The 23706-nt window shown below is 38.0% G+C and overlaps 2 protein-coding genes across 7 annotated transcripts in view; one reads left to right on the top strand and one right to left on the bottom strand.

The window, feature by feature from the left end:
- Positions 1-23706, bottom strand: part of LOC109058986 (CAP-Gly domain-containing linker protein 1-like) — a 66755-nt gene that overhangs the window by 31462 nt on the left and 11587 nt on the right. The window lies entirely within an intron of this gene.
- On the top strand, positions 436-22038 carry LOC109058920 (piggyBac transposable element-derived protein 4-like). 4 transcript variants are annotated; one of them, XM_042733212.1, is made up of 6 exons: positions 436-582; positions 667-733; positions 16879-16966; positions 19075-19757; positions 19798-21248; positions 21380-22038. In XM_042733212.1, the coding sequence occupies exons 4-6, from the start codon at positions 19094-19096 to the stop codon at positions 21815-21817; spliced, it is 2553 nt and encodes an 850-aa protein (XP_042589146.1). In that variant the 5' UTR covers positions 436-582; positions 667-733; positions 16879-16966; positions 19075-19093; the 3' UTR covers positions 21818-22038. The 4 variants fall into 4 exon arrangements, with proteins under 4 accessions (XP_042589146.1, XP_042589145.1, XP_042589144.1 ...); XM_042733211.1 differs by having other exon boundaries at positions 441-733; XM_042733213.1 differs by lacking the exons at positions 436-582; positions 667-733 and adding an exon at positions 16603-16767.

The raw sequence follows: 23706 nt of genomic DNA, 5'->3' as shown, positions 1-23706 counted from the left end.
TTAACTAGTTGATATGTTTCAACACTATTTCTGATAGTTACTAGTTGTCTGATGGTAAACTCCATGCATCTTTGCACAGGTTTAATTGATGACAGTCTCAGTTTTAGTCCCTTCCTAACTGTATTCTGAACCTGCAACCTGTGGTTTTCACATGCTGATACAATCCTCAACAATAATTAAAGGATTATCAAATAGTTATGTGAATGCATAGCTGTTTCATTTGTGCTTTATGCAGCTTATAAATGGAATCCAATATTTAATATCCCAAATTGCACCATCCAACATCCGGGGAACTTCGAAATTGTTCTTCAGACATATATATATATATATGATTGCACCGTTCCAGTTAAATCTTGTCGCATGCATATTCTCAAATGTCCTTATCTAACATCCGGGGAACTTCGAAATTGTTCTTCAGACATGACTCCACTGTGTGCAACATCTACATGACTGTGTGCATGTGCATCACCAGAGGGCGCATGCACTGGATATGAGGACTGCTGTACTGATCCATTATAATATTACGGACATATCTGTACTATAATATGGTCATATCTGCACCTAAACTCAAGGAGACAGTAGGTATAGACCTTGCAGTACTCAGCAACTCCGTCTGAATGCGACGCATGTGTCGTGTGCTGATCACATGCATCTGTGTTCCTCAAGCAGACCGAAAGCTTCTGCAATAGACGGGAAGACCAGGATTTGTGTACAACACACAACTTCGTGTAAGGTAAGATGTAGTCTACACGAAGCTTGATTTGCATTAAATAAAAAAATTAAAAAGGCATGTTTGTTTAAAATATTTTACATTTGAAATATGCATTTCCAAACATAGACTACGTGTCATAGTATTATTTTATACACAAAAAAGGATAAATTTGATATGTGCGAAGATCTGATGCACGTGTGGAAGGATCTTTTCACATTCCCAATAGTATCCAGCTGCTGCCATTTGGTTTATGTTGTAAACCATCAGTTCTGTTCGGTCATTTTAATCAGATAGGACTTCATCAGATATAATATAATCTATTTCCACAAGTCCTGGTGACTTTTCTAAGTGACTGTGGTGTTTCCGGTCAGATTTGTTCGACCATTGTTAAATAAATAAATAAATAAATAAATAAATAAATAAATAAAATGTCTGAGACTATAACAAAGCAATTATGAAACAACTTGTCAAACAATATAAACCAATCATGCACATTAATGCAGAACAGATGCAAATGAATAGATGAGGCTATAACACAACTTGTTATTTATTTATTTTTGTCAATACTGAAACATTCAGATTGAGATTGACTTTATAGGACTGGTTTTAAGAATAGCTATAGAATACATAAAGCGACACAAACACAAATAAAAACATACAAGCACAAAATGCAGCAAATGCCACAGTTGATCCAGAGAACAAAGAGTTAAATTAGTTAATAAATAAATAACTATAAATAAACAGTACAAATAACCGTGATACTATTGGCTCGCTGATATGAGCAGGTTTTGCGCAGAACCGCTCATACTCTTTAGAGGGCGAGATTCATGTGAGGACATATGGCAAGCCGTAGTAACATTTAATCTATAAACTGCACAAGTATCTAATCTAAAGTTACTAGTACTTATTTTTTAGATACTAGTATCGTTTCCATTAAGTACTAGTACTTATTCATTAACTCCTAGTGCTTATTTTTTAGGTACTAGTGCTTATTCTTTAACTACTAGTGTCTTTTGTAAAGTTACTAGTACTTATTCATTAGATACTAGTACTTAATCATTAGATACTAGTGCTTATTTATTAGATATTAGTGCTTATTTATTAGGTACTAGTATTTATTCATTAGATACTAGTACTTATTCATTAGATACTAGTACTTAATTCAAGAGTGACAAGTAACTTTTATATTGTTACTAGAAAAAATTTACAATTTTTGCTGTTGACTTCTCTGGGGATCCATCATTGAGATATCAACTATTCAGTTTTGATTAGTTTGTATTCCACTAGTGACTAGTACTTAATTTTTATGTACTAGTAGTTATTCATTGGGTACTAGTATGTACTTTTTAGATACTAGTACTCATTCATTAGATACTAGTACCTATTAAATATATACTAGTACTTATTCATTAGATCATTCATTAGATACATTAGATACTAGTACATTACCAATATACAATAACACATGTCCATTAGATACTAGTACTTATTATTTAGTTACTAGTACTTATTCATTGGGGACTAGTGCTTATTTTTTAAAAACTAGTACTCATTCATTAGATACTAGTACCTATTAAATATATACTAGTACTTTTTAATAGATACTAGTACACATTTATTAGATACTAGTACTTATTCGAAATGTTACTAGTATGATTTTTTTATTTTACTAGTAAATTTTTTAATTGAACTCTACTGTAGCCATTTGGACTAGTCATAACATAAGACGAGTAAAAAAGCAGATCTGATTAGTAAGATAAGAATAGTTACTATTAGTAATTACAAAATGTACTAGTGTCTAATAAATAAGAACTAGTTCCTAATGAATAAACTACTAGTATCTATTGAATGAGTACTAGTATCTAGTGAATAAGTACTAGTATTTAAAAAAAATAAGTACTAGTATCTAATGAATGCTTACAGATACAAGTTACTACTGCAATAATTACTAGTCAGAAATTAAAAGATGATATCAAAAACAGAATAACTACGAGTCCCTGTTCGTTTGGAGATATCTTCAACCTCATAAAAAACTAGTGAGAATGTATTTGGAGATCTCTTTATTTAAACAGATCATTACATAAACATGAGTACCTCTCCACCGTCAAATCAGAGTCCACATGGTAGTACAATACGCAGAATGAATTTGATTGTTAAGTAAGGCTTACTGGGATTGTATGTTAGCCTAGATATTGCTAATTGGTTACCATGAAAACACAAGGAAAGATTAAAAACCTGTTGTCCATACATATATGACAGTATAATGAAATGTTTAAGTCCAAATTCACTTCACAACATCAGTTGATTCTTTGAAATAACATATTATTGTAATCTGACATGGTTTCATTAAACAGAATGAGGCAGAAATCATGCCACTTTATATTATTCAATACAGTGATAAAGGCTATATCGATTAGGATTGTATTTTAAACTTTATTCTTATAAAAATATGTGAAATGACTTGAGCAGAGATAAAACCATATATTGTCGCAGTCATTGTTTATTTTCATCATGTTTCATCAGTAAAACATCTATCTGCATGTTATTCAGCTACTAGGCTACATCTACAGCGAAAGCTGAATTTCCTGGAACTTTATCATCAATTCTCAATTTTCTACATTATGCACGAACCAGCCCTCCGGCTACGAGTATGAATGAAAAATAAATTAATTGAGTACTCCTTATTGCTCACAAAACCCTTAATTTGAGTAAAAATAGCTAAAATAATTACGAACTTTGAGGTAAACATTTGCAATTCCTTACGTTCTTCTCCAGGGTAAAGAAGTGTGCTTTTTTTAGTGCAGCTACATTTATTATTATATTTATTCTTAAATACTCAGTTTTGTATATTATAGTAAATAGTGTTATTACAAAAGTAATTTTCCTTATTTTGTTTAATGTTTTTATTTAGAAATAATAACCATAATCATTATTAGTTTTATTGATATATAAAAAACAAAAATTTTGGCCAAATTGTGCAGCTCTACAAGTACAGCAAACCTGATGTTTTATTTATTTGTTTATTTATTTATTTTTAATTTATTTTTATTTTATTATTTTTTCTAATTAATACCTTTTGGCCTTTTTTTCAAATAAAGAAAATTTTCGTCTGAAAACAACAAGGTTTGGTTTTTGGATGCCCTGTACAGGACATTAATGTAAAAACATTCAGTGTCTGCAGCACCAGTGTGCCCTGTACAGAAAAAGTTAACATACAGCCCTGGTATGATATTTATTGTTTTTACTGGAGGAAATATAGGAAAATAACGGCTTATAAAATTGGTGTCTTATCTCCATCCTGCCACCAGAGGTCACTCGATGACCAACAAACACTACTATGTTTACGAAATTACAGTGTTTACAAAACTGACAAAAATACGTTTTCTGTGTGCTTGTGTAGAAATAGTTGTTTCTTTTCTATTTGGTTTTCTCAAAAAAGTACATCCATTTTGTTTCAGTTTCCTGTTTAATTTCTCTCCTATATGTTGCTGGCTCATTAATATTAAACATACGATTACCATACTGGGCAGAAATGCTAATTTAAAAAGTACTAGTATCCATTAAGTTCAGGATATCTCTGGTCTAAAAAGTTAATAGTAACTAAAAAATAAGTACTAGTTCTATTTTTCTTAACAAGAAGAGTATAATTAAATACTAGTCACTATTGGAATAAGTACTAGTATCTAATTATTACATACTCCTATCTAATGAATAAGTACTAGTAACTTTACAAAAGACACTAGTACCTAATGAATAAGTAGCCTACTAGTACTTAATGGAAAAGATACTAGTATCTAAAAAATAAGTACTAGTACCATGGATTAAATGTTACAACGGCTTTCCATAGAGGACATGCTAATTCGTACCAAAAACTCTCGAGAGAGCAAGGCAAAAGTTGCTTGATTTCAGATGCTCTAAAGAAAAACGACTCGACTACGTGACATTTTATTCTTGTCTAAATATCAGTCTTTAAACTCCATAGGTGCGTTCCTTTGTAGTGTTCACTGCTCTCTACTCCCTAAACACTGAATATATGTTGAAGTGGACTTCGCTGACAATAGGCTTGTTTGAAATGGGCAAAATGGGCTCCTCCCCTCACTGCAGCCGCCTGCTCTCGCCTACATTTCAGGCGAGACGAGGCACATCTCAAACAAGCCTGTTAATCGCTCAAGGGGCAATGACGGTGTCACGCAGGTTTTTATAAAACAAATAAATCAGTGGCGTAGCCACGGGTGTGCAGAATTATTTTTTATAGTCTCAATAAAAAAATCATGTTTACTAACTATTGTTGTTTACTTAGAAAATATATTTTTTAAAATCAACCCTTTCACGCATAAGTTAGCTACAAATATTTTAACTGACCCATTGTTTCCATGGCGACGCGTCATGATTGTCACGTGACACAATAACTAACAGATGTATCGCTATTCGTTTTATTTCGTTTTTCATTTTTTATTAAAAAATATTCACAAACATTGACACGCTTACCATGTCAACTATTTGATATTCCGATTCTTCGTTTAAAAAACTTATATAAATTATCTTGATCTAACGAGATGAGCGCTGCAGTTCAGAGTCCTGTCAGCCGGATTTAACGTACAGCCAAACTGTCTCTGGTACAGCACTTGAATTCCCCAGTTTCTCCCGAAATACGTGAAAGTAAGTGGCTGTTGAACTGTGAAAATAGAGTAAACTTTATTGTTCCGCTATGTGTGTCTGATATATGAATAAAACACACAGGCAAATTACATTTGAATATATAGATAGTTTTTACTGCTTCCATAGACATCAGTGTGTTTTTACAAACTACCAATGTATTGTTTTACTAGTGATTATGTATATTTAAAATGTATGAAACCTAAAATAAACATTATGTGGTTGAAAACACTGCATATTAGTTATATGATAATTGTTGATATATGACAAGCGCTGAGCTCGTCCGTCTCTGGCTCAGCGCCAGCCAACGCGCGAAAGCAGTTTGAATCTGGCAGTTCTGTGACGCCACTGAACATTCTAAATCATACTCTCAGGGGCACAGAAATAAAAATCCAATATATGGTGCCATAATGCTCAAAATGTTAAAATTTAATTTACATTTTAAATTATTTTCGTTAAAAAAATATCTGCCGACATTCGGACTACCAACCAATCAGCAAACAGCAGCTGACTGTGACCCCAGCAGCTCCCCAGAGATATTTGCAGCGCATACAAACATATAATTTTTGATTGCACATTGCTAGCTAGCAATATGTCGCAGAGCTCCCTTCTTAAATTTTTTAGAAAAAAAAACCTCGGCTTGATGGACAGCCGGACACAAGGCCTAACGTTACACCTGATGAGGATGTTTCTCCATCCCTGGCAGCCCTATGAGACAATGAGACATAGTACACCTGATTGCTCTCATCATGCTGACCACAAACAATATCATACATTAAGACTCCGCCCATTACAGTAGTAGCCGTTTTGAAAAGTACAGTGTTCCGTTTTTTTCGCTCAAATGATCTTCGGGGCGAGCCGCATAAAAGTACTGTCCCCGATTTCTGATGTTTTGTTCTTCAGGCTCTGCACTGCGCTTGGTGCTTAAATGCTTGCTGTGCCTTGCAGAGCTTGGCCCCGTATTGCTGCTTGCAGCTATATTATTTTATATAGTTTTTTGGTTATGTGGGGCATGGTTATGGTTAGGGTTAATCATTTTGCACAATAATCTGACAATAAATGTGGCACACCCAGATTTTCATATGCACACCCAGAGTCTCTTTTCTGGCTACACTACTGAAATAAATATTGTAATTTATTTTACTTTCAATTTTAAATGCATATACATTTATGTATCTAGTAAATATAGTCAAAATGTATATGTTTAGACTATTAACAGATCATAGCAGCCTCATAACGTTAGTAAACTCTCCTGAGATAAATAAGGTAAAAAAAAAAAAAAATACAAAATGTTGGGGTTGTATTGCAAGGGGAAATACAACCTGCCCTTTTTAATTATTTCATTCATAAATTCAAATGATCACATGAATAAAGCACTTGAATAAAGTTAAAGTTGTAATCTGCCGATCGCCCTGCAGGTGACCGCATAAATCTGTTTTAGGGCTTTACGATTACTCCAGAGCACTCGTAGATCTACGATGATTTTCAAATGCTACTTAAGTTACGATGCTTTTGGGAAACAGACAGTGATATTAAGATCAGTCGTACGATCGTTTTTACGAACTTCTTAGGCTTACGAAGCTTTTGGGAAACTCAGCGCTGGTCATTTCAGTGGTAGGCTATGATACATATTCGTGTATTAAACTCCTCATAACTCGCAAACTCCACGTGATAGCGCGCAAATACTTCTGCCCATTTTCGCTAGTTTTCAGCCTCATGCTTTTCTGCAACAGTCTGAAGCTCCGCGTGAATTCAGTTAATTCAGCTAATAAAAGAAATATGCTGCAATTTTCTGTAGTTATTTTATGATTGTTTGGGCAGTCTCAAGCTATAGCTTAAACTTCTCACAATACAGTCCGCTTCAGATTAGCTTTAATATATGCACAAAAAAATTAACGTGATCTTTATCTAATTATGATTGGTTGGGCAAGACAGTCATTTGAATGAACAGAATACCCATGTAGTTGAATAACATTCATTGATATAACCATTCATTAATACTCTAGTTTGTATAATAATAACAACATTTATTGCAAACCCTCCATTGCAGAGTCTTGAAAATAAGTTGAAAATACTCTTTTAACAGCTCTGCTTTATCTAATTGGTGACGCTGCGTGCAATGACAGTTGGGTGATTTCCCCTCTTCAGTTCCTGTGAAGTGACGTATCGATGTTCCCTTATTCCCTATGCTGTTCGCAGTGCCCTTCGAACTGAACATGTTCAATTCCGGATTGGAATATCACTTAAAATGGCGGTATACTACTGTGAAGTCCACTTTGCAGTCCACTTAAGCCTCGTTCAGACTGTCAACCCAAATCCGATTTTTGTGCAAACCTGACTTTAATCTGATCATATTTAGATCATCTGAAATGCAACGAACTACAAGAAATCCGATTTGTGCGAATCCGTTTCGAGCTACATTCATATGTGGTTTGCAGTCCTATTCAAATCACATTCCTGGAAATCAGTTTCTATCTGACTGGTCAGATGGGATTTAGCATAGCTTTTTCACATCCTCACGCTACATGTAAAACATGATAAAACATAATAAACGTCTTTGCAGAAACAAGCTTGTGCTATTGTGAACCACAAGTCAGTCAAGTGGAAAATACAATATACTTAAAGTGAGTGAGTGACTGACATGACATGACATACAGCCAAGTATGGTGACCCATACTCAGAATTCGTGCTCTGCATTTAACCCATCCAAAGTGCACACACACAGCAGTGAACACACACACAGCAGTGAACACACACACAGTGAACACACACCAGGAGAAGTGGGCAGCCATGTATGCTGCGGCACCCGGGGAGCAGTTGGGGGTTTGGTGCCTTGCTCAAGGGCACCCCAGTCATGGTATTGCCAGCCCGAGATTCGAACCCACAACCTTAGGGTTAGGAGTCAAACTCTCTAACCACTAGGCAATGACTTCCCCTATACTGCTAGTAGCTATACGCATCGAAGACGGCAGCATGAAATAAAGCCGCACATTCCAACTTCCTGTGTTTCTGCCGCTGCCTCACAAGACGAATAATCCAGCGCAACGCCAACATGTTGACATTTCGTAAGACAACATCTGTATTGCAAACTGTATCGGTACATTCACATGGGGCATCGGCGTCGATGCTTGAGGGCATGTCTGAAGTAGAGACCTGCACTCCCACAGGATCCAGGAGATCCAACGCAACAGGGTGTGGCACAGAACAACAATTGATGGGCGAGTGCGGGTGGGTAGAGACTCGTACAGTATGTGTGCAGGATGTGGGAGAATAAAATGATTACCCAAAATAGAAATATCTAAACATAAAATGTCTAAAAGCATATAAATTGTTATTTATCTGTTGCACAAAAGCAAAAAGAACAACTAATATTAACATTAAAATGATTTACATGCACAAGCTAGGCAGAGTTTCTATTTATAATACGTGTTTAAAGCGTTGTGCAGTGTAGCCAATCACAGGCATAGGTGTTGATTTCTGGAACGCAGTGGCCAGTCAGAGGTGAATAATCCACTCACAGCATTGCTGAAATTTGGAGGATGGAATGGTCAAATGAACCAAGACAGTTCAAACTCCAACAGTCAAAAATTAAAATCTAAACAGACAAACAGATGCCCTTTGATCTTATGATCTTTATTAAACTAAAAATATTTCAAAAACAAGATTTAAAACCATCCTCTTTATCCCCTAACCCTAACGAAGAACAAGTTTGAATACTTTAATGATGGACATTTCGTAGGCTTCCATTATTCATTATTTTCATAGCCAGCTAATGATATCTGCTAAACCTAACTATCACACAAACCTGTAATGTGCCCGTTACTAGATTTTAATATCTAGTTTATTTATGAGCTTTTAATATTAGAGGACATTTGACCCTGTCTAGTGTAACAAATAAAATTATAAATGTGACTTCCCTGAACCTTGTTTGCAGTTCATTCTGTAGCTGTACAATGAAGAGACGGTTTAGTGATGTGGAGTCCCGGGTTCATTTATACGAGTCCAGTGAAGAGGAAAGAGACACAGCCCTGTATTCTACAAGTAATGGAGGAATTGAAGATGAAAGAGAGGTGAACCTACATACAAGTGATGGAGGGGAGGAAAAGAAAACATATACAACCCTACATCTGGCAAGAGATGAATGGATGAAAGAGGAAAGTGACACGACCCTATGTACAAGTCATGGAGGGATGGAAGAGGAACATGACTCGACCCTACATGCAAAAAGTGATGGAGGCAAGGAAAAGGAAATAGACATAACCCTACATATGACAAGTGATGGAGGGATGGAAGAGGAACGATGCTCGACCCTACATACAACAAGTAATGGAGGGATAAAGGAAATAGACATAACTCTACATTCAACAAGTGATGGAGGTATGGAAAAGGAAACAGATGAAACCCTACATATGACAAGTGTTGGAGGTATGGAAGAGGAACGATACTCAACCCTACAAACGACAAGTGATGGAGGGAAGGAAAAGGAAATAGACACAACCCTACATACAACAAGTGATGGAGGGATAAAGGAAATAGACACAACCCTACATTCAACAAGTGATGGAGGGAAGGAAAAGGAAATAGACACAACCCTACATACAAAAAGTGATGGAGGGATAAAGGAAATAGACACAACCCTACATTCAACAAGTGTTGGAGGTATGGAAAAGGAAACAGATGAAACCCTACATATGACAAGTGATGGAGGTATGGAAGAGGAACGATGCTCAACCCTACATATGACAAGTGATGGAGGGAAGGAAAAGGAAAAACACACAACCCTACATACAACAAGTGATGGAGGGATAAAGGAAATAGACACAACCCTACATACAACAAGTGATGGAGGGATAAAGGAAATAGACACAACCCTACATTTAACAAGTGATGGAGGGAAGGAAAAGGAAATAGACACAACCCTACATACAACAAGTGATGGAGGGATAAAGAATATAGACACAACCCTACATTCAACAAGTGATGGAGGTATGAAAAAGGAAACAGATGCAACCCTACATACAACAAGTGATGGAGGTATGGAAGAGGAACGAGGCTCGACCCTACAGATAAGTGATGGAGGGATGGAAGAGGAACGAGACTCAACCCTACATACAACAAGTGATGGAGGGAAGGAAAAGCAAATAGATACAACCCTACATATGACAAGTGATGGAGGAATGGAAGAGGAACGAGACTCGACCCTACATATGATAAATGATGGAGGGAAGGAAAAGGAAATAGACACAATCCTACATTCAACAAGTGATGGAGAGATGGAAGAAGAAAGATACACAACCCTACGTAAGACAAGTGTTGGAGGGATGGAAGGGGAAAAAGACACAACTCTACATAAGGCAAATGATGAAATGATGGAAGAGGAAACAGATACGACCCTACATACAACAAATGATGGAGGGATAGAAGAGGAAAGAGACATAACTCTACATACAACAAGTGATAAAGAGATGGAAGAGGAAAGATACACAACTCTACATACAACAAGTGTTGGAGGGATAGAAGGGGAAAAAGACACAACTCTACATAAGACAAATGATGAAATGATGGAAGAGGAAACAGATGCGACCCTACATACAACAAGTGATGAAGGGATGGAAGAGGAAAGAGACATAACTCTACATACAACAAGTGATAAAGAGATGGAAGAGGAAAGATACACAACTCTACATACAACAAGTGTTGGAGGGATGGAAGAGGAAAGGGGTCTGGAAGGAGAAGCTGAGCTGGAGATGGAGCTCTCTGATGAAGCTTCTGAAACAGAGGACGATACAGAGTTCGATCCAGATTACCACTCTACTGATGAAGAAGAGTCAGAGGAAGAGTCAGAGGTCACTGCTGACACAGAGATGGCTTATAAGTCCAAAAACGGAAACATATCGTGGACCTCAAAAACTCCTTCTCAGAGACAACGAGGGAGAATTCCAGCTCATCGTATCATCAGAATGACCCCTGGACCAACCAGGTTGGCATGTGCCTATGCTGAAGACATAATAAAAACATTAATAATTTTTCCCACAAGATAATAAAAAAAATATTATTAAAAAAACCAACAAATAAGAGGGGAAACGTGTGTTTGGTGCTGCCTGGAAGAACCTGGACTGGACAGACTTACAGGCCTTTCTTGGTCTGTTGATTCTGGCAGGTGTGTATCGATCCCACCATGAGGCAATGTGTAGCTTATGGCATCGTGTATCGGGGAGGGCAATTTTTCGTGCTACCATGCCATTGAAGACTTTTACCGATTTGTCTAGGGTCTTCTGCTTTTATAAAAAAGATGAAGAGCTGGACCAAAAGAAAAGTGACAAACTAGCACCAGTAAGGATCATCTGGGATAAATGGGTTCAACGCCTGCCACTCTTATACAATCCAGGCCCAAATGTCACTGTGGACGAGTGCCTGGTCCGTTTCAGAGGTCGCTGTCCCTTCAAACAATACATGCCGAGTAAACCGGGCAAGTATGGAATTAAAATCTGGGCGGCATGCGATTCCAGATCGAGCTACGCGTGGAACCTGCAGATCTACACTGGCAAAGCTGTCGATGGAAAGTCAGAAAAGAACCAGGGAATGCGAGTGGTCTTGGACATGACAGACGGTCTAGAGGGACACACCATCACGTGTGACAACTTCTTCACCTCGTACGCCCTCGGCCAGGAGCTGCTCCGAAGGAAAATGACCATGATTGGAACCGTCAGATCAAACAAGCCTGAGCTCCCACCTGCGCTCCTGTCAATGAAGAACAGGACACGATTATCATCCATGTTCGCCTTCACTGATACGCACACTCTTGTGTCCTACTGTCCCAGAAAAAATAAAAATGTGCTTTTGATGAGCACGCTTCACAGAGATGACAAAGTAAGCGACAAAGATCACAAGAAGCCAGAGATCATTCTAGACTACAACCACACCAAAGGCGGCGTTGACAACCTTGACAAGGTATTTTACTACTTTGTATTATTTAGACATTTTCTACATGAAGTGAAAATGAACCATATCTATTTTTAAATGCTAATTATAGACCTTTTTTTTAATCAATAATCTTATTACAATCGGACAAATGTCACAATATGTAAGGAAAGATCTAGGGCTGTCAAAGAAAAACTGAATTTCGAATATTCGTCGAATTAAAAAAAAAAAATCCACATTTGAATGCAAAAACGCATTTTGAATGCATCTGAATTTTAGGTCTGCATCAGCCGTCAGGCAGCCTTATCAGTGGCTCACGAAATGCAATGACGATGTAAGTTTCAATTGATTTTTAATTCTTTTTATAGCCCATCCAGTTGAACCCACTAGATGCGGCGCTGCTACGTTGTTCATTCAATATATTGCAGAAAACGAGAGCATCAGTGTGGAAAAGACGTTCACACAGAACACATATTTATAACATTTTCTAAAGGGACATCTATCAGTGTTGCACTTGCGTCTCGCACAAGAGAGCGGCATGTTTAGAAAGCCATGCAAAATTAATGTAAGTTCAACTTTTAAAAAATATGTCTCAAGACTTTATGGCGGGTTTCCCCCATCCCACTGTATCTGATGTTTGTAAATGAAGAAAGTAGCCTACTCTTTGTGATTGGTTTTCAGTCCTTTGTATTAATCTATACATACATGCATGGTGCGTTTTTTTTCTTCTAATTGTTTAAGCAACTTTATTAATTATATATGGTTTATAAACATTATGCACTTTTTTTTCAAAGAGTCATGTTATTTTATTACGCTTTGAAGAAACATGCATAATATTTTGCACGATGCGCCCTCTTGTGGCCCCCGGAGAGAAGCCAAAAGCCCCCCCCCCCCATGCCTTTTAAATTCGAATATAATTCGAAATTTTGATAATATTTAAGTAGAAAATTCGAATTTAGTTTTTCAGTCATTTTGACAGCCCTAGAAAGATCTGTCACTACTTTGTTTTCTTTGCGAATATAAAGCCTGGTTTCACAGAGAGGGCTTAGACTAAGCCAGGATTAGGCCATAGTTCAATAAGGACATTTAAGTAATTTTTTGATAACAAAACTTAGAAAAAAACATTACTGGTGTGCATCTTGAGGTAAAACAATGGCACTGACATATATTAAGATCAGTGGAAGTCAGTGGAAGTTTACTGTTAAGTGTTTCTTTTATAGCACTTTATCTATTTGTGTCAATAGATTTTGATTAAAATACATATTTTTAAAGGCCGTTTTCTCAAAATGAGTTTTTCTACTACACTGAGCCATAATCTCCACTTCAGTAGCACTTACACACACTAAACTTTACATTTTTAGTCCTGTCTATATCCTGAAGGTTTTTACAGAGGGATTTGTTCATATATAATTTTGAATTTTGAAACAGACTTCATCCAATGTTAAGATTGTTGTACTCGAAATGTATTTAAATTAGTGCATATTTCATTAAATAATGCCTTATTTGCATATTTAAACCTAACATTTTTGAAAACTTGGAATACAAAAAATGTTTGCAATTATCAATGTAATTAATCAACTGGGTAAGTAAGGCGATATTAGTTAATCTTTTACACTATTCACCTGCACAGACTTACATTTTAGTCTTGGACTAGGCTTAAGCCTTGTCTGAGAAACCGGGGGTAAGAACAAATGGCACAAATAAAGTGAATTGAATTGTCAGCTGGTGAGCTAAAGCAATGCTAAGATCATATGTTTGATTGCCAGGGAAAGCAGTAACTGATAAAATGTAAACGTATACCTTGAATACATTGTCACTTTGGATAAAAGCATCTGGCAGATGCACACCAAGTAAATGTTTTGTTTGTCATTTCACTTTCAGCTTGTTGCCACTTACACCTGCCAAAGAAAGACAGCTCGTTGGCCCATGGTGATTTTCTTCAACATGTTGGACATCTCTGCCTACAATGCATTTGTATTGTGGACGGAGATAAATCCTTCATGGCACCAAGGGAAAAGCATGAAAAGGAGGCTCTTCCTGGAAGAACTAGGGGAAGCTCTGGTGGCTCCCTTCATGAAAAGACGGCATTACGCTCCCCGCACGCCAGCCTCTCAGAATATGGTAATGGAAGCAAAAGCATGTTCTTCTACAGCCAAAAAACCTGGCTCCTCCCCATTATCAAGCCCCAGCAAGAGGAAAAGGTGTCAGGTCTGTGAGTCAAAGAAAGGCACAAAAACTAGTATGATGTGCAGTCAGTGTAACATGTACATTTGCAGGTCACATGCTATTATAACTTCTTACTGCTACACATGCAAGAAGGTTTAAACGGATCATATGATGCGATTTCAAGTTTTCCTTTCTCTTTGGAGTGTTACAAGCTGTTCGTGAATAGATAAAATCCCTAAAGTTGTAAAGACTAAAGTCTCAAACCCAAAGAGATATTCTTTATAAAAGTTAAGACTTGTCCACGCCCTCCTAAAACACCTTGTTTAAACACACCCCCACATGTCTACGTCATGATGTGGGGAGATTTGCATAACACTGCCAAAATGTTCATGCAAAGAAAGAAGGCGTAACTGTATTTTTGCTGCCACCGCCTGCACCATGTTGTGAACTCGCTGTGTGTTTCGTCGCAAAAGTGAAACTACTTTATTTGGCTTTCCAAAAGAGGACACAACTAGAAATCAGTGGTTAAGTTGTATTTACAACACTGTTTCAGAACAGTTCAACCCAAATATTCAGATGTGTGCAACATATTTTATGGAGGACTGTTTCCTGATCTGCCGGCTGTTCTGACTCACAGACCATAAGTACGTTTTCATATGTAAAGAATTTGCCACTGATGATTCAAACGCGAGTTTAGAGCAGTGTAGAGTAGCGCTTGTTGTTTGTCATGATGCAGACATTGTTATATGTTTACATGGCGTGATGCAACGCAACACGTAAAAAGACAGTATAAATCATTATAATTCGTAATTATGTCCCCACTGGATGCAACAAATGCCTCGTTTATAATGGGTTTTAATGTTTTTGTCTCTGCGCTCCGGGAGACGGCATCACAGTATGTTTAAGGGGCGTAACATTTCCGTCACATGCTTGAGGTAGTCGGCCAATCACAACGCACTGGATAGCTGGCCAATCAGAGCACACCTCGCTTTTTTAGAACGATGAGCTTTGTAAAAATAGACACGTTTCAGAAGGCGGGGCATAGAGGAGAAACAATAATGTACAGTATGTGGAAAATAATGTAGTTTTTTAACCTTTAACCGCATAAACACATTTCATTACATCAAATACACAAAATAATGTTCTTTTTAACAGCATCATATGACCCCTTTAAACAAGACTTAGTCATGGCTTATGCAATGTTTATTACACAGTTATTATAGCAGTTATTTTCATGCTGTTCTCTTTATTAACTTTACTAACAAACTTTACTATGTTTATTGCTTTTTTCCTTGATATTTTTATTAGTTTGCTATGATGTTGATGTTTTAAATAAATGAAAGGCTATAAAATAATGTGTGCTCTGTGTCTTGTCATTTTAACACTAAGTGCTAACATAATGTGTCATCACTGGAGAAAAAAGACACCTCAAAAGAAGTGGTTTTAAAAATGATAACATTGACTAATATTAGTGTATCTAATACATAACCAAATTCATAACGTTTTCCTAAATATTACATTTCTTAGAACTCCAGGTTCTTAGGTTCCAGAAAGCAGAGACCCTCATGTGTGGACATAATTATTTCATGCCATTATCATGCAGGTGTTTCAAATGTATATATATTTTCCAAATTTTTCAGTTTGATGAAGTGTGTTTACTACATTACATTAAAAAAAGAATCCAGTCATGACTAGAAAGAGTCTGTGATGAACAGTGTCTGATGGTTAAATTATGGAATTCATTTTATAATTTATTCATGCATTACATATCACGTTTGTACAACATTACAAAAGAAACTTCTTTTATGTTATACAGTTGCATGGCTCCTTAAATAGCGACTGAGGAACTACCACCTTAATGATTTTTATTTTGTTATTATTCATTCAAATTTAAAATGTAAGTGTAAAATATTTTATATTTTAGTTTTACTATTTTTGTTTTCTATTTCAGCTGGTATTTCTATACCAGATGCATTTCAGCCATGTTTCTGATAGTAACACATTGTTTCATAGTAAACCACACTTTACCAACAACACCACAGTTTCGCACACTCAATTATAAACAATACAATTACTTTGGCATGCTGACACAATACAATTATAAAGTAGTTATTTGTATGCACAGATGTTTCATGTTTAGCCTTATTCATCTTACAGATGTTTGTCGTGTGCATATTCACAAATTCCCTCATCGAGCATTCGGGGAGTATCGAGTCATATGCTTCAGATATGACTGCATTGTGTGCAACAGCTGCATGGCTGTGCATGTGCGTCACCAGATGGCGCATGCGCTGGACATGAGGACTGCTGCTGTACTGATCGATTACAATAATACTGACGTATCAGTAGATTTTGCAGTAACCAACATGGATGTTTTCGTCTGTGTTGCGTGCTAATCTCATGCATCTGTGTTTCTCACGCAGACCGAGAGCTTCTGCAATAAACGAGAAGACCAGGAAACCAAAGGAGTCCGCACAGGATTTGTGTCCAGCACGAAACGCATTGTATAAGGTAAGAAGCACACAAAGCCTGATTTGATTTCCTCACCGACGTTTATTTTTTAGTAAGCGATTTTCAAATGCCATGATGCGTTTCATCGTTTTACACAAAGACAATACATTTTTTCACATTCCAGCTGCTGCCATTTTGTTTGTTTTAACCCTCCCGGTTCCGTTTCGTCAATGTAAGCAGATACAACTTCCTATATACACAAACATAAGACCTGGTCACTTTTAACCATTTACATACACACAAAATGCTTTCGCTATAAAAAGAGAAAAATAACAATTTTCGCCTTCCCGGTGGAATACGGCATAAAGCCATTCTTAAACAAATTGTCAAATACAATCGACCAATCAGGCACAATGCAGGACACAAACAAATAAATGAATGACGGTATAACACAGTAACAGGGCGTTTTTATTAAACGGTGCAAAAAAAAAAAGTAGGACCGGCCCAACTTAAAAGCAGCATAATGTTATCATATATCCGATTTGCAGTGATGTCATGTTGACGTGTGTTAAAATGTAACTGTAAATGTACTGCAAGGCAGCCACAGTTTTTAAAACCAGCTGAGCAAACTAAAAGCACAATGAGAATCGCTCATTGGCTTAGAACAATCGTGACGTTTGGTTAATGTCTAAAATGTTAAAGTATAAACATATAGGTGTATAAAATATAGGTGTGTTCAACTTTGGCTGCAACTTAATTCAACAGATCAGCAAGATTTGCCAGTAGGTCCTGCTTAGCAAATGGGTAGCACGTGACATCCCTAACCCTAACCTCTCTCTTAACCTAGCTAGATCAAACTCCAGCCATTAGATCCACATACGTGGAGCTGATTAGGTCAAGCGCCACCCATTTGGCTCTGCAGTGAGCACCACTTGAGATTTGCTGCTTGCAGTCGGGGGAAGTGTTGAAAACAGATATAAAGTTGAGCACTATGTTCTTCCTCTAGTGATGCTTGTGTGGTGTTTGCATACTACATTAGATGAAGTGAATTAGATGCAAAATTTGTCATAAACATAGATATTGAACACTTTTCATTCAGTACTTGATGTATTGACTAATACAGTGCCTGTATGTACAAGAATAAAGTTCAAAATAAGCCAGTTCTATTTAAATGCCAATGAAGTGGGTGATTAAAAACATCTGCATTGTCTCAAGTTGGCCAGTAATTCTAACTAGTATGCACTCCTTCAGGTTAGATGCTGATTAGTTTGCAAAGCGCTGCGTAAGTCGAACACACCTAACCATTTATCTCTAATTTATGTGTCAAAATCTGTTTAATTATATGTGAGGAGGGCCGCATAATGAACTTAACTATCACACATACCTGTGCAAATCATTAGATTTAAAGGGATAGTTCACCCAAAAATGAACATTCTGTCATTTATTACTCACCGTCATGTCATTCCAAACTCTTAAGACCTTTGCTCATCTTCGGAACACAAATTAAGATATTTTTGATGAAATCCGAGAGCTCTCTGACCCTCCATAGGTGGCAAGTGTACTACCATAGTCAGCGCACAGAAACAAAGTAAGGACATCGTTAAAAGTAGTCCATTTGACATCAGTAATTGAATCGTAATTTTACGAAGCTACAAGAATACTTTTTGTGCGCAAAGAACGCATGCATCGTGATACTCTACAAAATGGCACCAGGGTGACGTAGAGGGGAAGAATTGTTGAGTAATGTTATTTTTGTATTCTTTGCACACAAAAAGTATTCTTGTAGCTTCGTAAAGTAACAATTGAACCACTGATGTCACATTGACAGTTTTAACGATGTCCTTACTACGTTTCTGTGCATTGACCGTGGTGGTACCCTTGCCGTCTATGGAGGGTCAGAGAGCTCTCAGATTTCATCAAAAATATCTTAATTTGTGTTCCAAAGATGAACGAAGGTCTTACGGGTTTGGACCAACATGAAGGTGAGTAATTAATGATAGAATTTTAATTTTTTTGGTGAGCTATCCCTTTAAAGAAAAGCATAATCTGGCCCATTTATGAGCTTTTAATTTTCATAGTAAGGACAGCAAAATGTCCTCCCAAAGTGGTTTTAAATACATGTTTTACTGTAAGGTTATAAATGTGGCTTCCTTGGACCTTGCTTGCAGTTCATTCTGAAGCTGCACAATGGAGAGACGGCTTAATGTTGCAAAGAACCTGGCTCTTCTATTAGAGTTTAGTGATGAAGAAAGTGACATGACCCCACAAACGACAAGTGATGGAGTTATGAAAGAGGATAGAGACACAACCCTATGTAAGACAAGTGATAAAGTGATGGAGGAGGAAAGAGACAGGACTCTTCATACGACGAGAGATGGAGGGATGAAAGTGGAAAGAAATGTAACCCTACATATGACATGTGATGAAGAGATGGTAGAGGAAACAGACAGGACTCTTTATATGATGAGTTATGGAGGGATGAAAGTAGAAAGGGATGAGATCCTACATGCAACAAGTGATGGAAGTATGAAAGAGGAAGGAGACACAGCCCTACATATGACAAGTGATGGTGGGATGAAAGTGGAAAGAGATGTAACTCAACATACGACAACTGATGCAGGGATAGAAGAGGAAAGAGACGCAACCCTACGTATGACAAGTGATGGAGGGATGGAAGAGGAAAGAGATGCAACCCTACGTATGACAAATGATGGAGGGATGGAAGAGGAAAGAGACGCAACCCAGCATATGACAAGTGATGGAGGGATAGAAGAGGAAAGAGACGCAACCCTACGTATGACAAGTGATGGAGGGATGGAAGAGGAAAGAGATGCAACCCAGCATATGACAAGTGAGATAGAAGAGAAGAGACGCAACCCTACGTATGACAAGTGATGGAGGGATGGAAGAGGAAAGAGATGCAACCCAGCATATGACAAGTGATGGAGGGATGGAAGAGGAAAGAGACTCGACCCTAGATACAACAAGTGACGGAAGGATGGAAGAGAGAAGAGACATGGCCCAACATATGACAAGTGTTGGAGGGATGGAAGAGAAAAAATATGTGACCCTACCTACGACAAGTACTGAATGGATAGAAGAGGAAAGGGATCAGGATGGAGAAGAAGAGCTGGAGATGGAGCTCTCTAATGAAGCTTCTGAAACAGAGGACGATACAGAGTTCGATCCAGACTACCACTCTACTGATGAAGAAGAGTCAGAGGAAGAGTCAGAGGAAGAGTCAGACGTCACTGCTGACACAGCTTATAAGTCCAAAAACGGAAACATATCATGGACTTCAAAATCTCCTCGTCAGAGACAACGAGGGAGAATTCCAGTTCATCGTATCATCAGAACGACCCCTGGACCAACCAGGCTGGCATGTGCCAATGCTAAAGACATAAGATCAACATTTGAATTGTTTTTCCCAGATGATATTAAACAGATTTTGATTGAAATGAACAATTTAGAGGGGAAACGTGTGTTTGGTGCTGCCTGGAAGGACCTGGACTGGACAGACTTACAGGCCTTTCTTGGTCTGTTGATTCTGGCAGGTGTGTATCGATCCCAGCATGAGGCCATGGATTGCTTATGGCACGCTGAGTCGGGAAGGCCGATTTTTCGTGCTACCATGTCACTGAAAAGTTTTAAGAGTTTGTCAAGGGTCTTCTGCTTTTACAAAAAGGACAAAAGGCATAGGCAACAGGAAAAAGACAAGCTGGCACCAGTAAGGAACATCTGGGATAAATGGGTCCAACGCCTGCCACTCTTATACAATCCAGGCCCAAACCTCACTGTGGACAAGTGCCTGGTCAGTTTCAGAGGTCGCTGTCCCTTCAAACAATACATGCCGAGTAAACCGGGCAAGTACGGAATTAAAATCTGGGCGGCATGCGATTCCAGATCGAGCTACGCGTGGAACCTGCAGATCTACACTGGCAAAGCTGTCGATGGAAAGTCAGAAAAGAACCAGGGGATGCAAGTGGTCTTGGACATGACAGACGGTCTAGAGGGACACACCATCACGTGTGACAACTTCACCTCGTACGCCCTCGGCCAGGAGCTGCTCCGAAGGAAAATGACCATGATTGGAACCGTCAGATCAAACATGCCTGAGCTCCCACCTGCGCTCCTGTCAATGAAGAACAGGACAAGATTATCATCCATGTTCGCCTTCACTGATACACACACTCTTGTGTCCTACTGTCCCAGAAAAAAAAAAAATGTGCTTTTGATGAGCACTTTCCACAGAGATGACAAAGTAAGCGACAAAGATCACAAGAAGCCAGAGATCATTCTAGACTACGACCACACCAAAGGCGGCGTTGAAAACCTTGACAAGGTATTTTGCTACTTTGCATTATTTATTCATTTTTATTTAAAGCCATATGCCACATTTAAAGTGAAATGAAATGTCAGCTGATAAGCTAAAGCTTTGGTGTTTTGTGTGTGTGTGTGTCATTTTGTTTCCAGCTTGTTGCCACTTACACCTGCCAAAGGAAGACAGCTCGTTGGCCCATGGTGATTTTCTTCAACATGTTGGATGTCTCTGCCTACAATGCATTTGTGCTGTGGATGGAAATAAATCATTCATGGAACAAAGGGAAGAAATATAGAAGGAGGATCTTTCTGGAAGAGCTAGGGAAAGCTCTGGTGGCTCCTTTCATGAAAAGACGGGAAAATATTCCCCGCACTCCAGCCTCTCAGAATATGGTGATGGAAGCACAAGCAAGCCCCTTGCCAGTCAAAGACAGTTATCTTGCACCAGTAACCCCAGGCAAGAGGAAAAGGTGTCAGGTCTGTGACCGAAAGAAGGACACAAAAACAAGTTTGACGTGCAGTGAGTGTAACAAATACATTTGCGGGGCACACGCTGTTATAACTGCTAAGTGCCAAGCATGCAGCAAGTAAGTTTAAACTAGATTTAACCACTGCTTATGTACTGTTTGTTACTTGGTTTTATGACTAATTCTTTTATTTTTTATTTTTTTTACTAACTTGTTTACCATTGCAAAATGTGCAATCTGTTTATTGCCCCTTGTTTTGTTGACTTTTTTATTAGTTTACTGCATTAGAGTTACTGAATATTCATGTTTTAAATAAATGATAGGCTACAAAATTATGTATGCTCAGTCTTTTCATTGTAACATTATTTGTAAGCAAAATGTGGCATCACTGCAAAAACGGACACTTCTAAAGTGGATTAAAAACTGTATTTATTAAAAATGGATTTATTAACATAGTAGAATAAAGCAGGGTGAGGCTGCAAGCCGTCGGAGTGAAACGAAGCCACTGAATGAGCGTGACACGTGGCTCGAAAGCAGCGGAGCTTTTACTATGCCACAGTCGACCGTCTGTTATAATGCTACTCTGCGTGGGGAAAAGCAGTGCTGTTTTATAACACAATAAACACATAAAAACTCTCTTATAAAACTACACTGCTGTGCGGTCGTCACCTGTCTAATAAAACGCACATCTTTGGTGTTTCCATGTTTTCTAAAAAACATGTTTTCTAAAAAACAAAACCGGAAATCTATGGGTTATGATGTCATTGGCAGGCGACACAATGACACTATAGACACGGTCCATGTCACTAGTTAAAATTGCTTATTTCTCTGGATTCAAAGGTCCCATATTGTCAAAACTGAAATTTCCTGCCTTTTTTCATGATAACTGAGGTCAAGGGGCTATTTAACTACCATACAAGTTTCAAAACAGTCAGTCCACAGAAAAATGCACACAGCCTGGATAAAGTAGCTGTGATTTTTCACGAACCGTTGTGACTTCCGTAAAAAGTTGGTGTCAGAACTACTCAGTCACCATCCCGAGCACCGTCCACCATCCCACTCTCCTTTTGCCAAACCCCTAGACAACATCGCGTCCATAACATTGCTGAGCAACAACAACATGAAAACAACATGTCAAAAAGGTTAACTTTAACCACAAAACCAGATCGGCCGACCTGTAACGTTACACTCTCACTCAAAGGATGGACGATCTTGACAGGATTGTTACTGTGAGGTGGATCACATCTAATGTGTATAGTAAAGAAACTCACCGTGTCTATGTAGTCATGATGATGATGTATTTGAAGATTTCGATATAAAAAGCCAAGCATTTTTTATTGCTTGGTGTATATATATATATAGAGAGAGAGAGAGAGAGAGAGAGAGAGCATCCATGGCCACATATAATATATAATATATATATATATAATATATATATATATTATATCGTATAGTATGGTTGAATCAGAAATAGAGAGAGAGAGAGAGAGAGAGAGAGAGAGAATCCATGGAATTCATGTTGTGCTAACTGAGGGGAAACCTTGTTGTCTGATGTTATATCCTTTTATATCCAAATTCGCAGCGGCATTCGAAAAAATTTTGCACATTCAAATCCAGTGTGACCGCCCCTTTTCCTGTGGTTGGCCTGGCCGTATGTCACTCAGAAAACAACAGGCCAATTAGAAGAGAGACTCATGAATATTAATTAGGCAGGCCAAAATCTAAGGCCCTGTCCCAAATGGCACCCTAAACCCTCACGGTCTTCCTCTGAGTCCGCACTTTCGTGACGTAATGCCGCTTTGACTGTTGGGTAGAAGTCTGCCATGGTGCGGTCTCAGCAGAAGTGCGGATCGAGGGTGCATAACAGCCGCAAAGGGGCGCTAACGAGCACCCTTTTGAATGTTAAAATGACGAATGGGACACCCTACGGTCTCGTTGACTTAACGGACAAGCGCACGCAGCAGCCATTGTAAGTCCGCAAGACCGAAAGTGCACATGAAGTGTTCCATTTGG

The sequence above is a fragment of the Cyprinus carpio genome, chromosome B10 (assembly GCF_018340385.1).
Source record: "Cyprinus carpio isolate SPL01 chromosome B10, ASM1834038v1, whole genome shotgun sequence".
Lineage (NCBI taxonomy): Eukaryota > Metazoa > Chordata > Actinopteri > Cypriniformes > Cyprinidae > Cyprinus > Cyprinus carpio.
This window is presented reverse-complemented; position numbering and strand designations above follow the sequence as displayed.

What these genes read in the sequence shown, in the direction of transcription:
- LOC109058920 (XM_042733212.1), top strand. Translation starts at nt 19,094, where the DNA reads ATGGAGAGACGGCTTAATGTTGCAAAGAACCTGGCTCTTCTATTAGAG. An exon ending in TGCAACCCAGCATATGACAA is followed by an intron (nt 19,758 to 19,797) that starts GTGAGATAGAAG and finishes TACGTATGACAA; the next exon opens with GTGATGGAGGGATGGAAGAG. An exon ending in GCGTTGAAAACCTTGACAAG is followed by an intron (nt 21,249 to 21,379) that starts GTATTTTGCTAC and finishes TTTTGTTTCCAG; the next exon opens with CTTGTTGCCACTTACACCTG.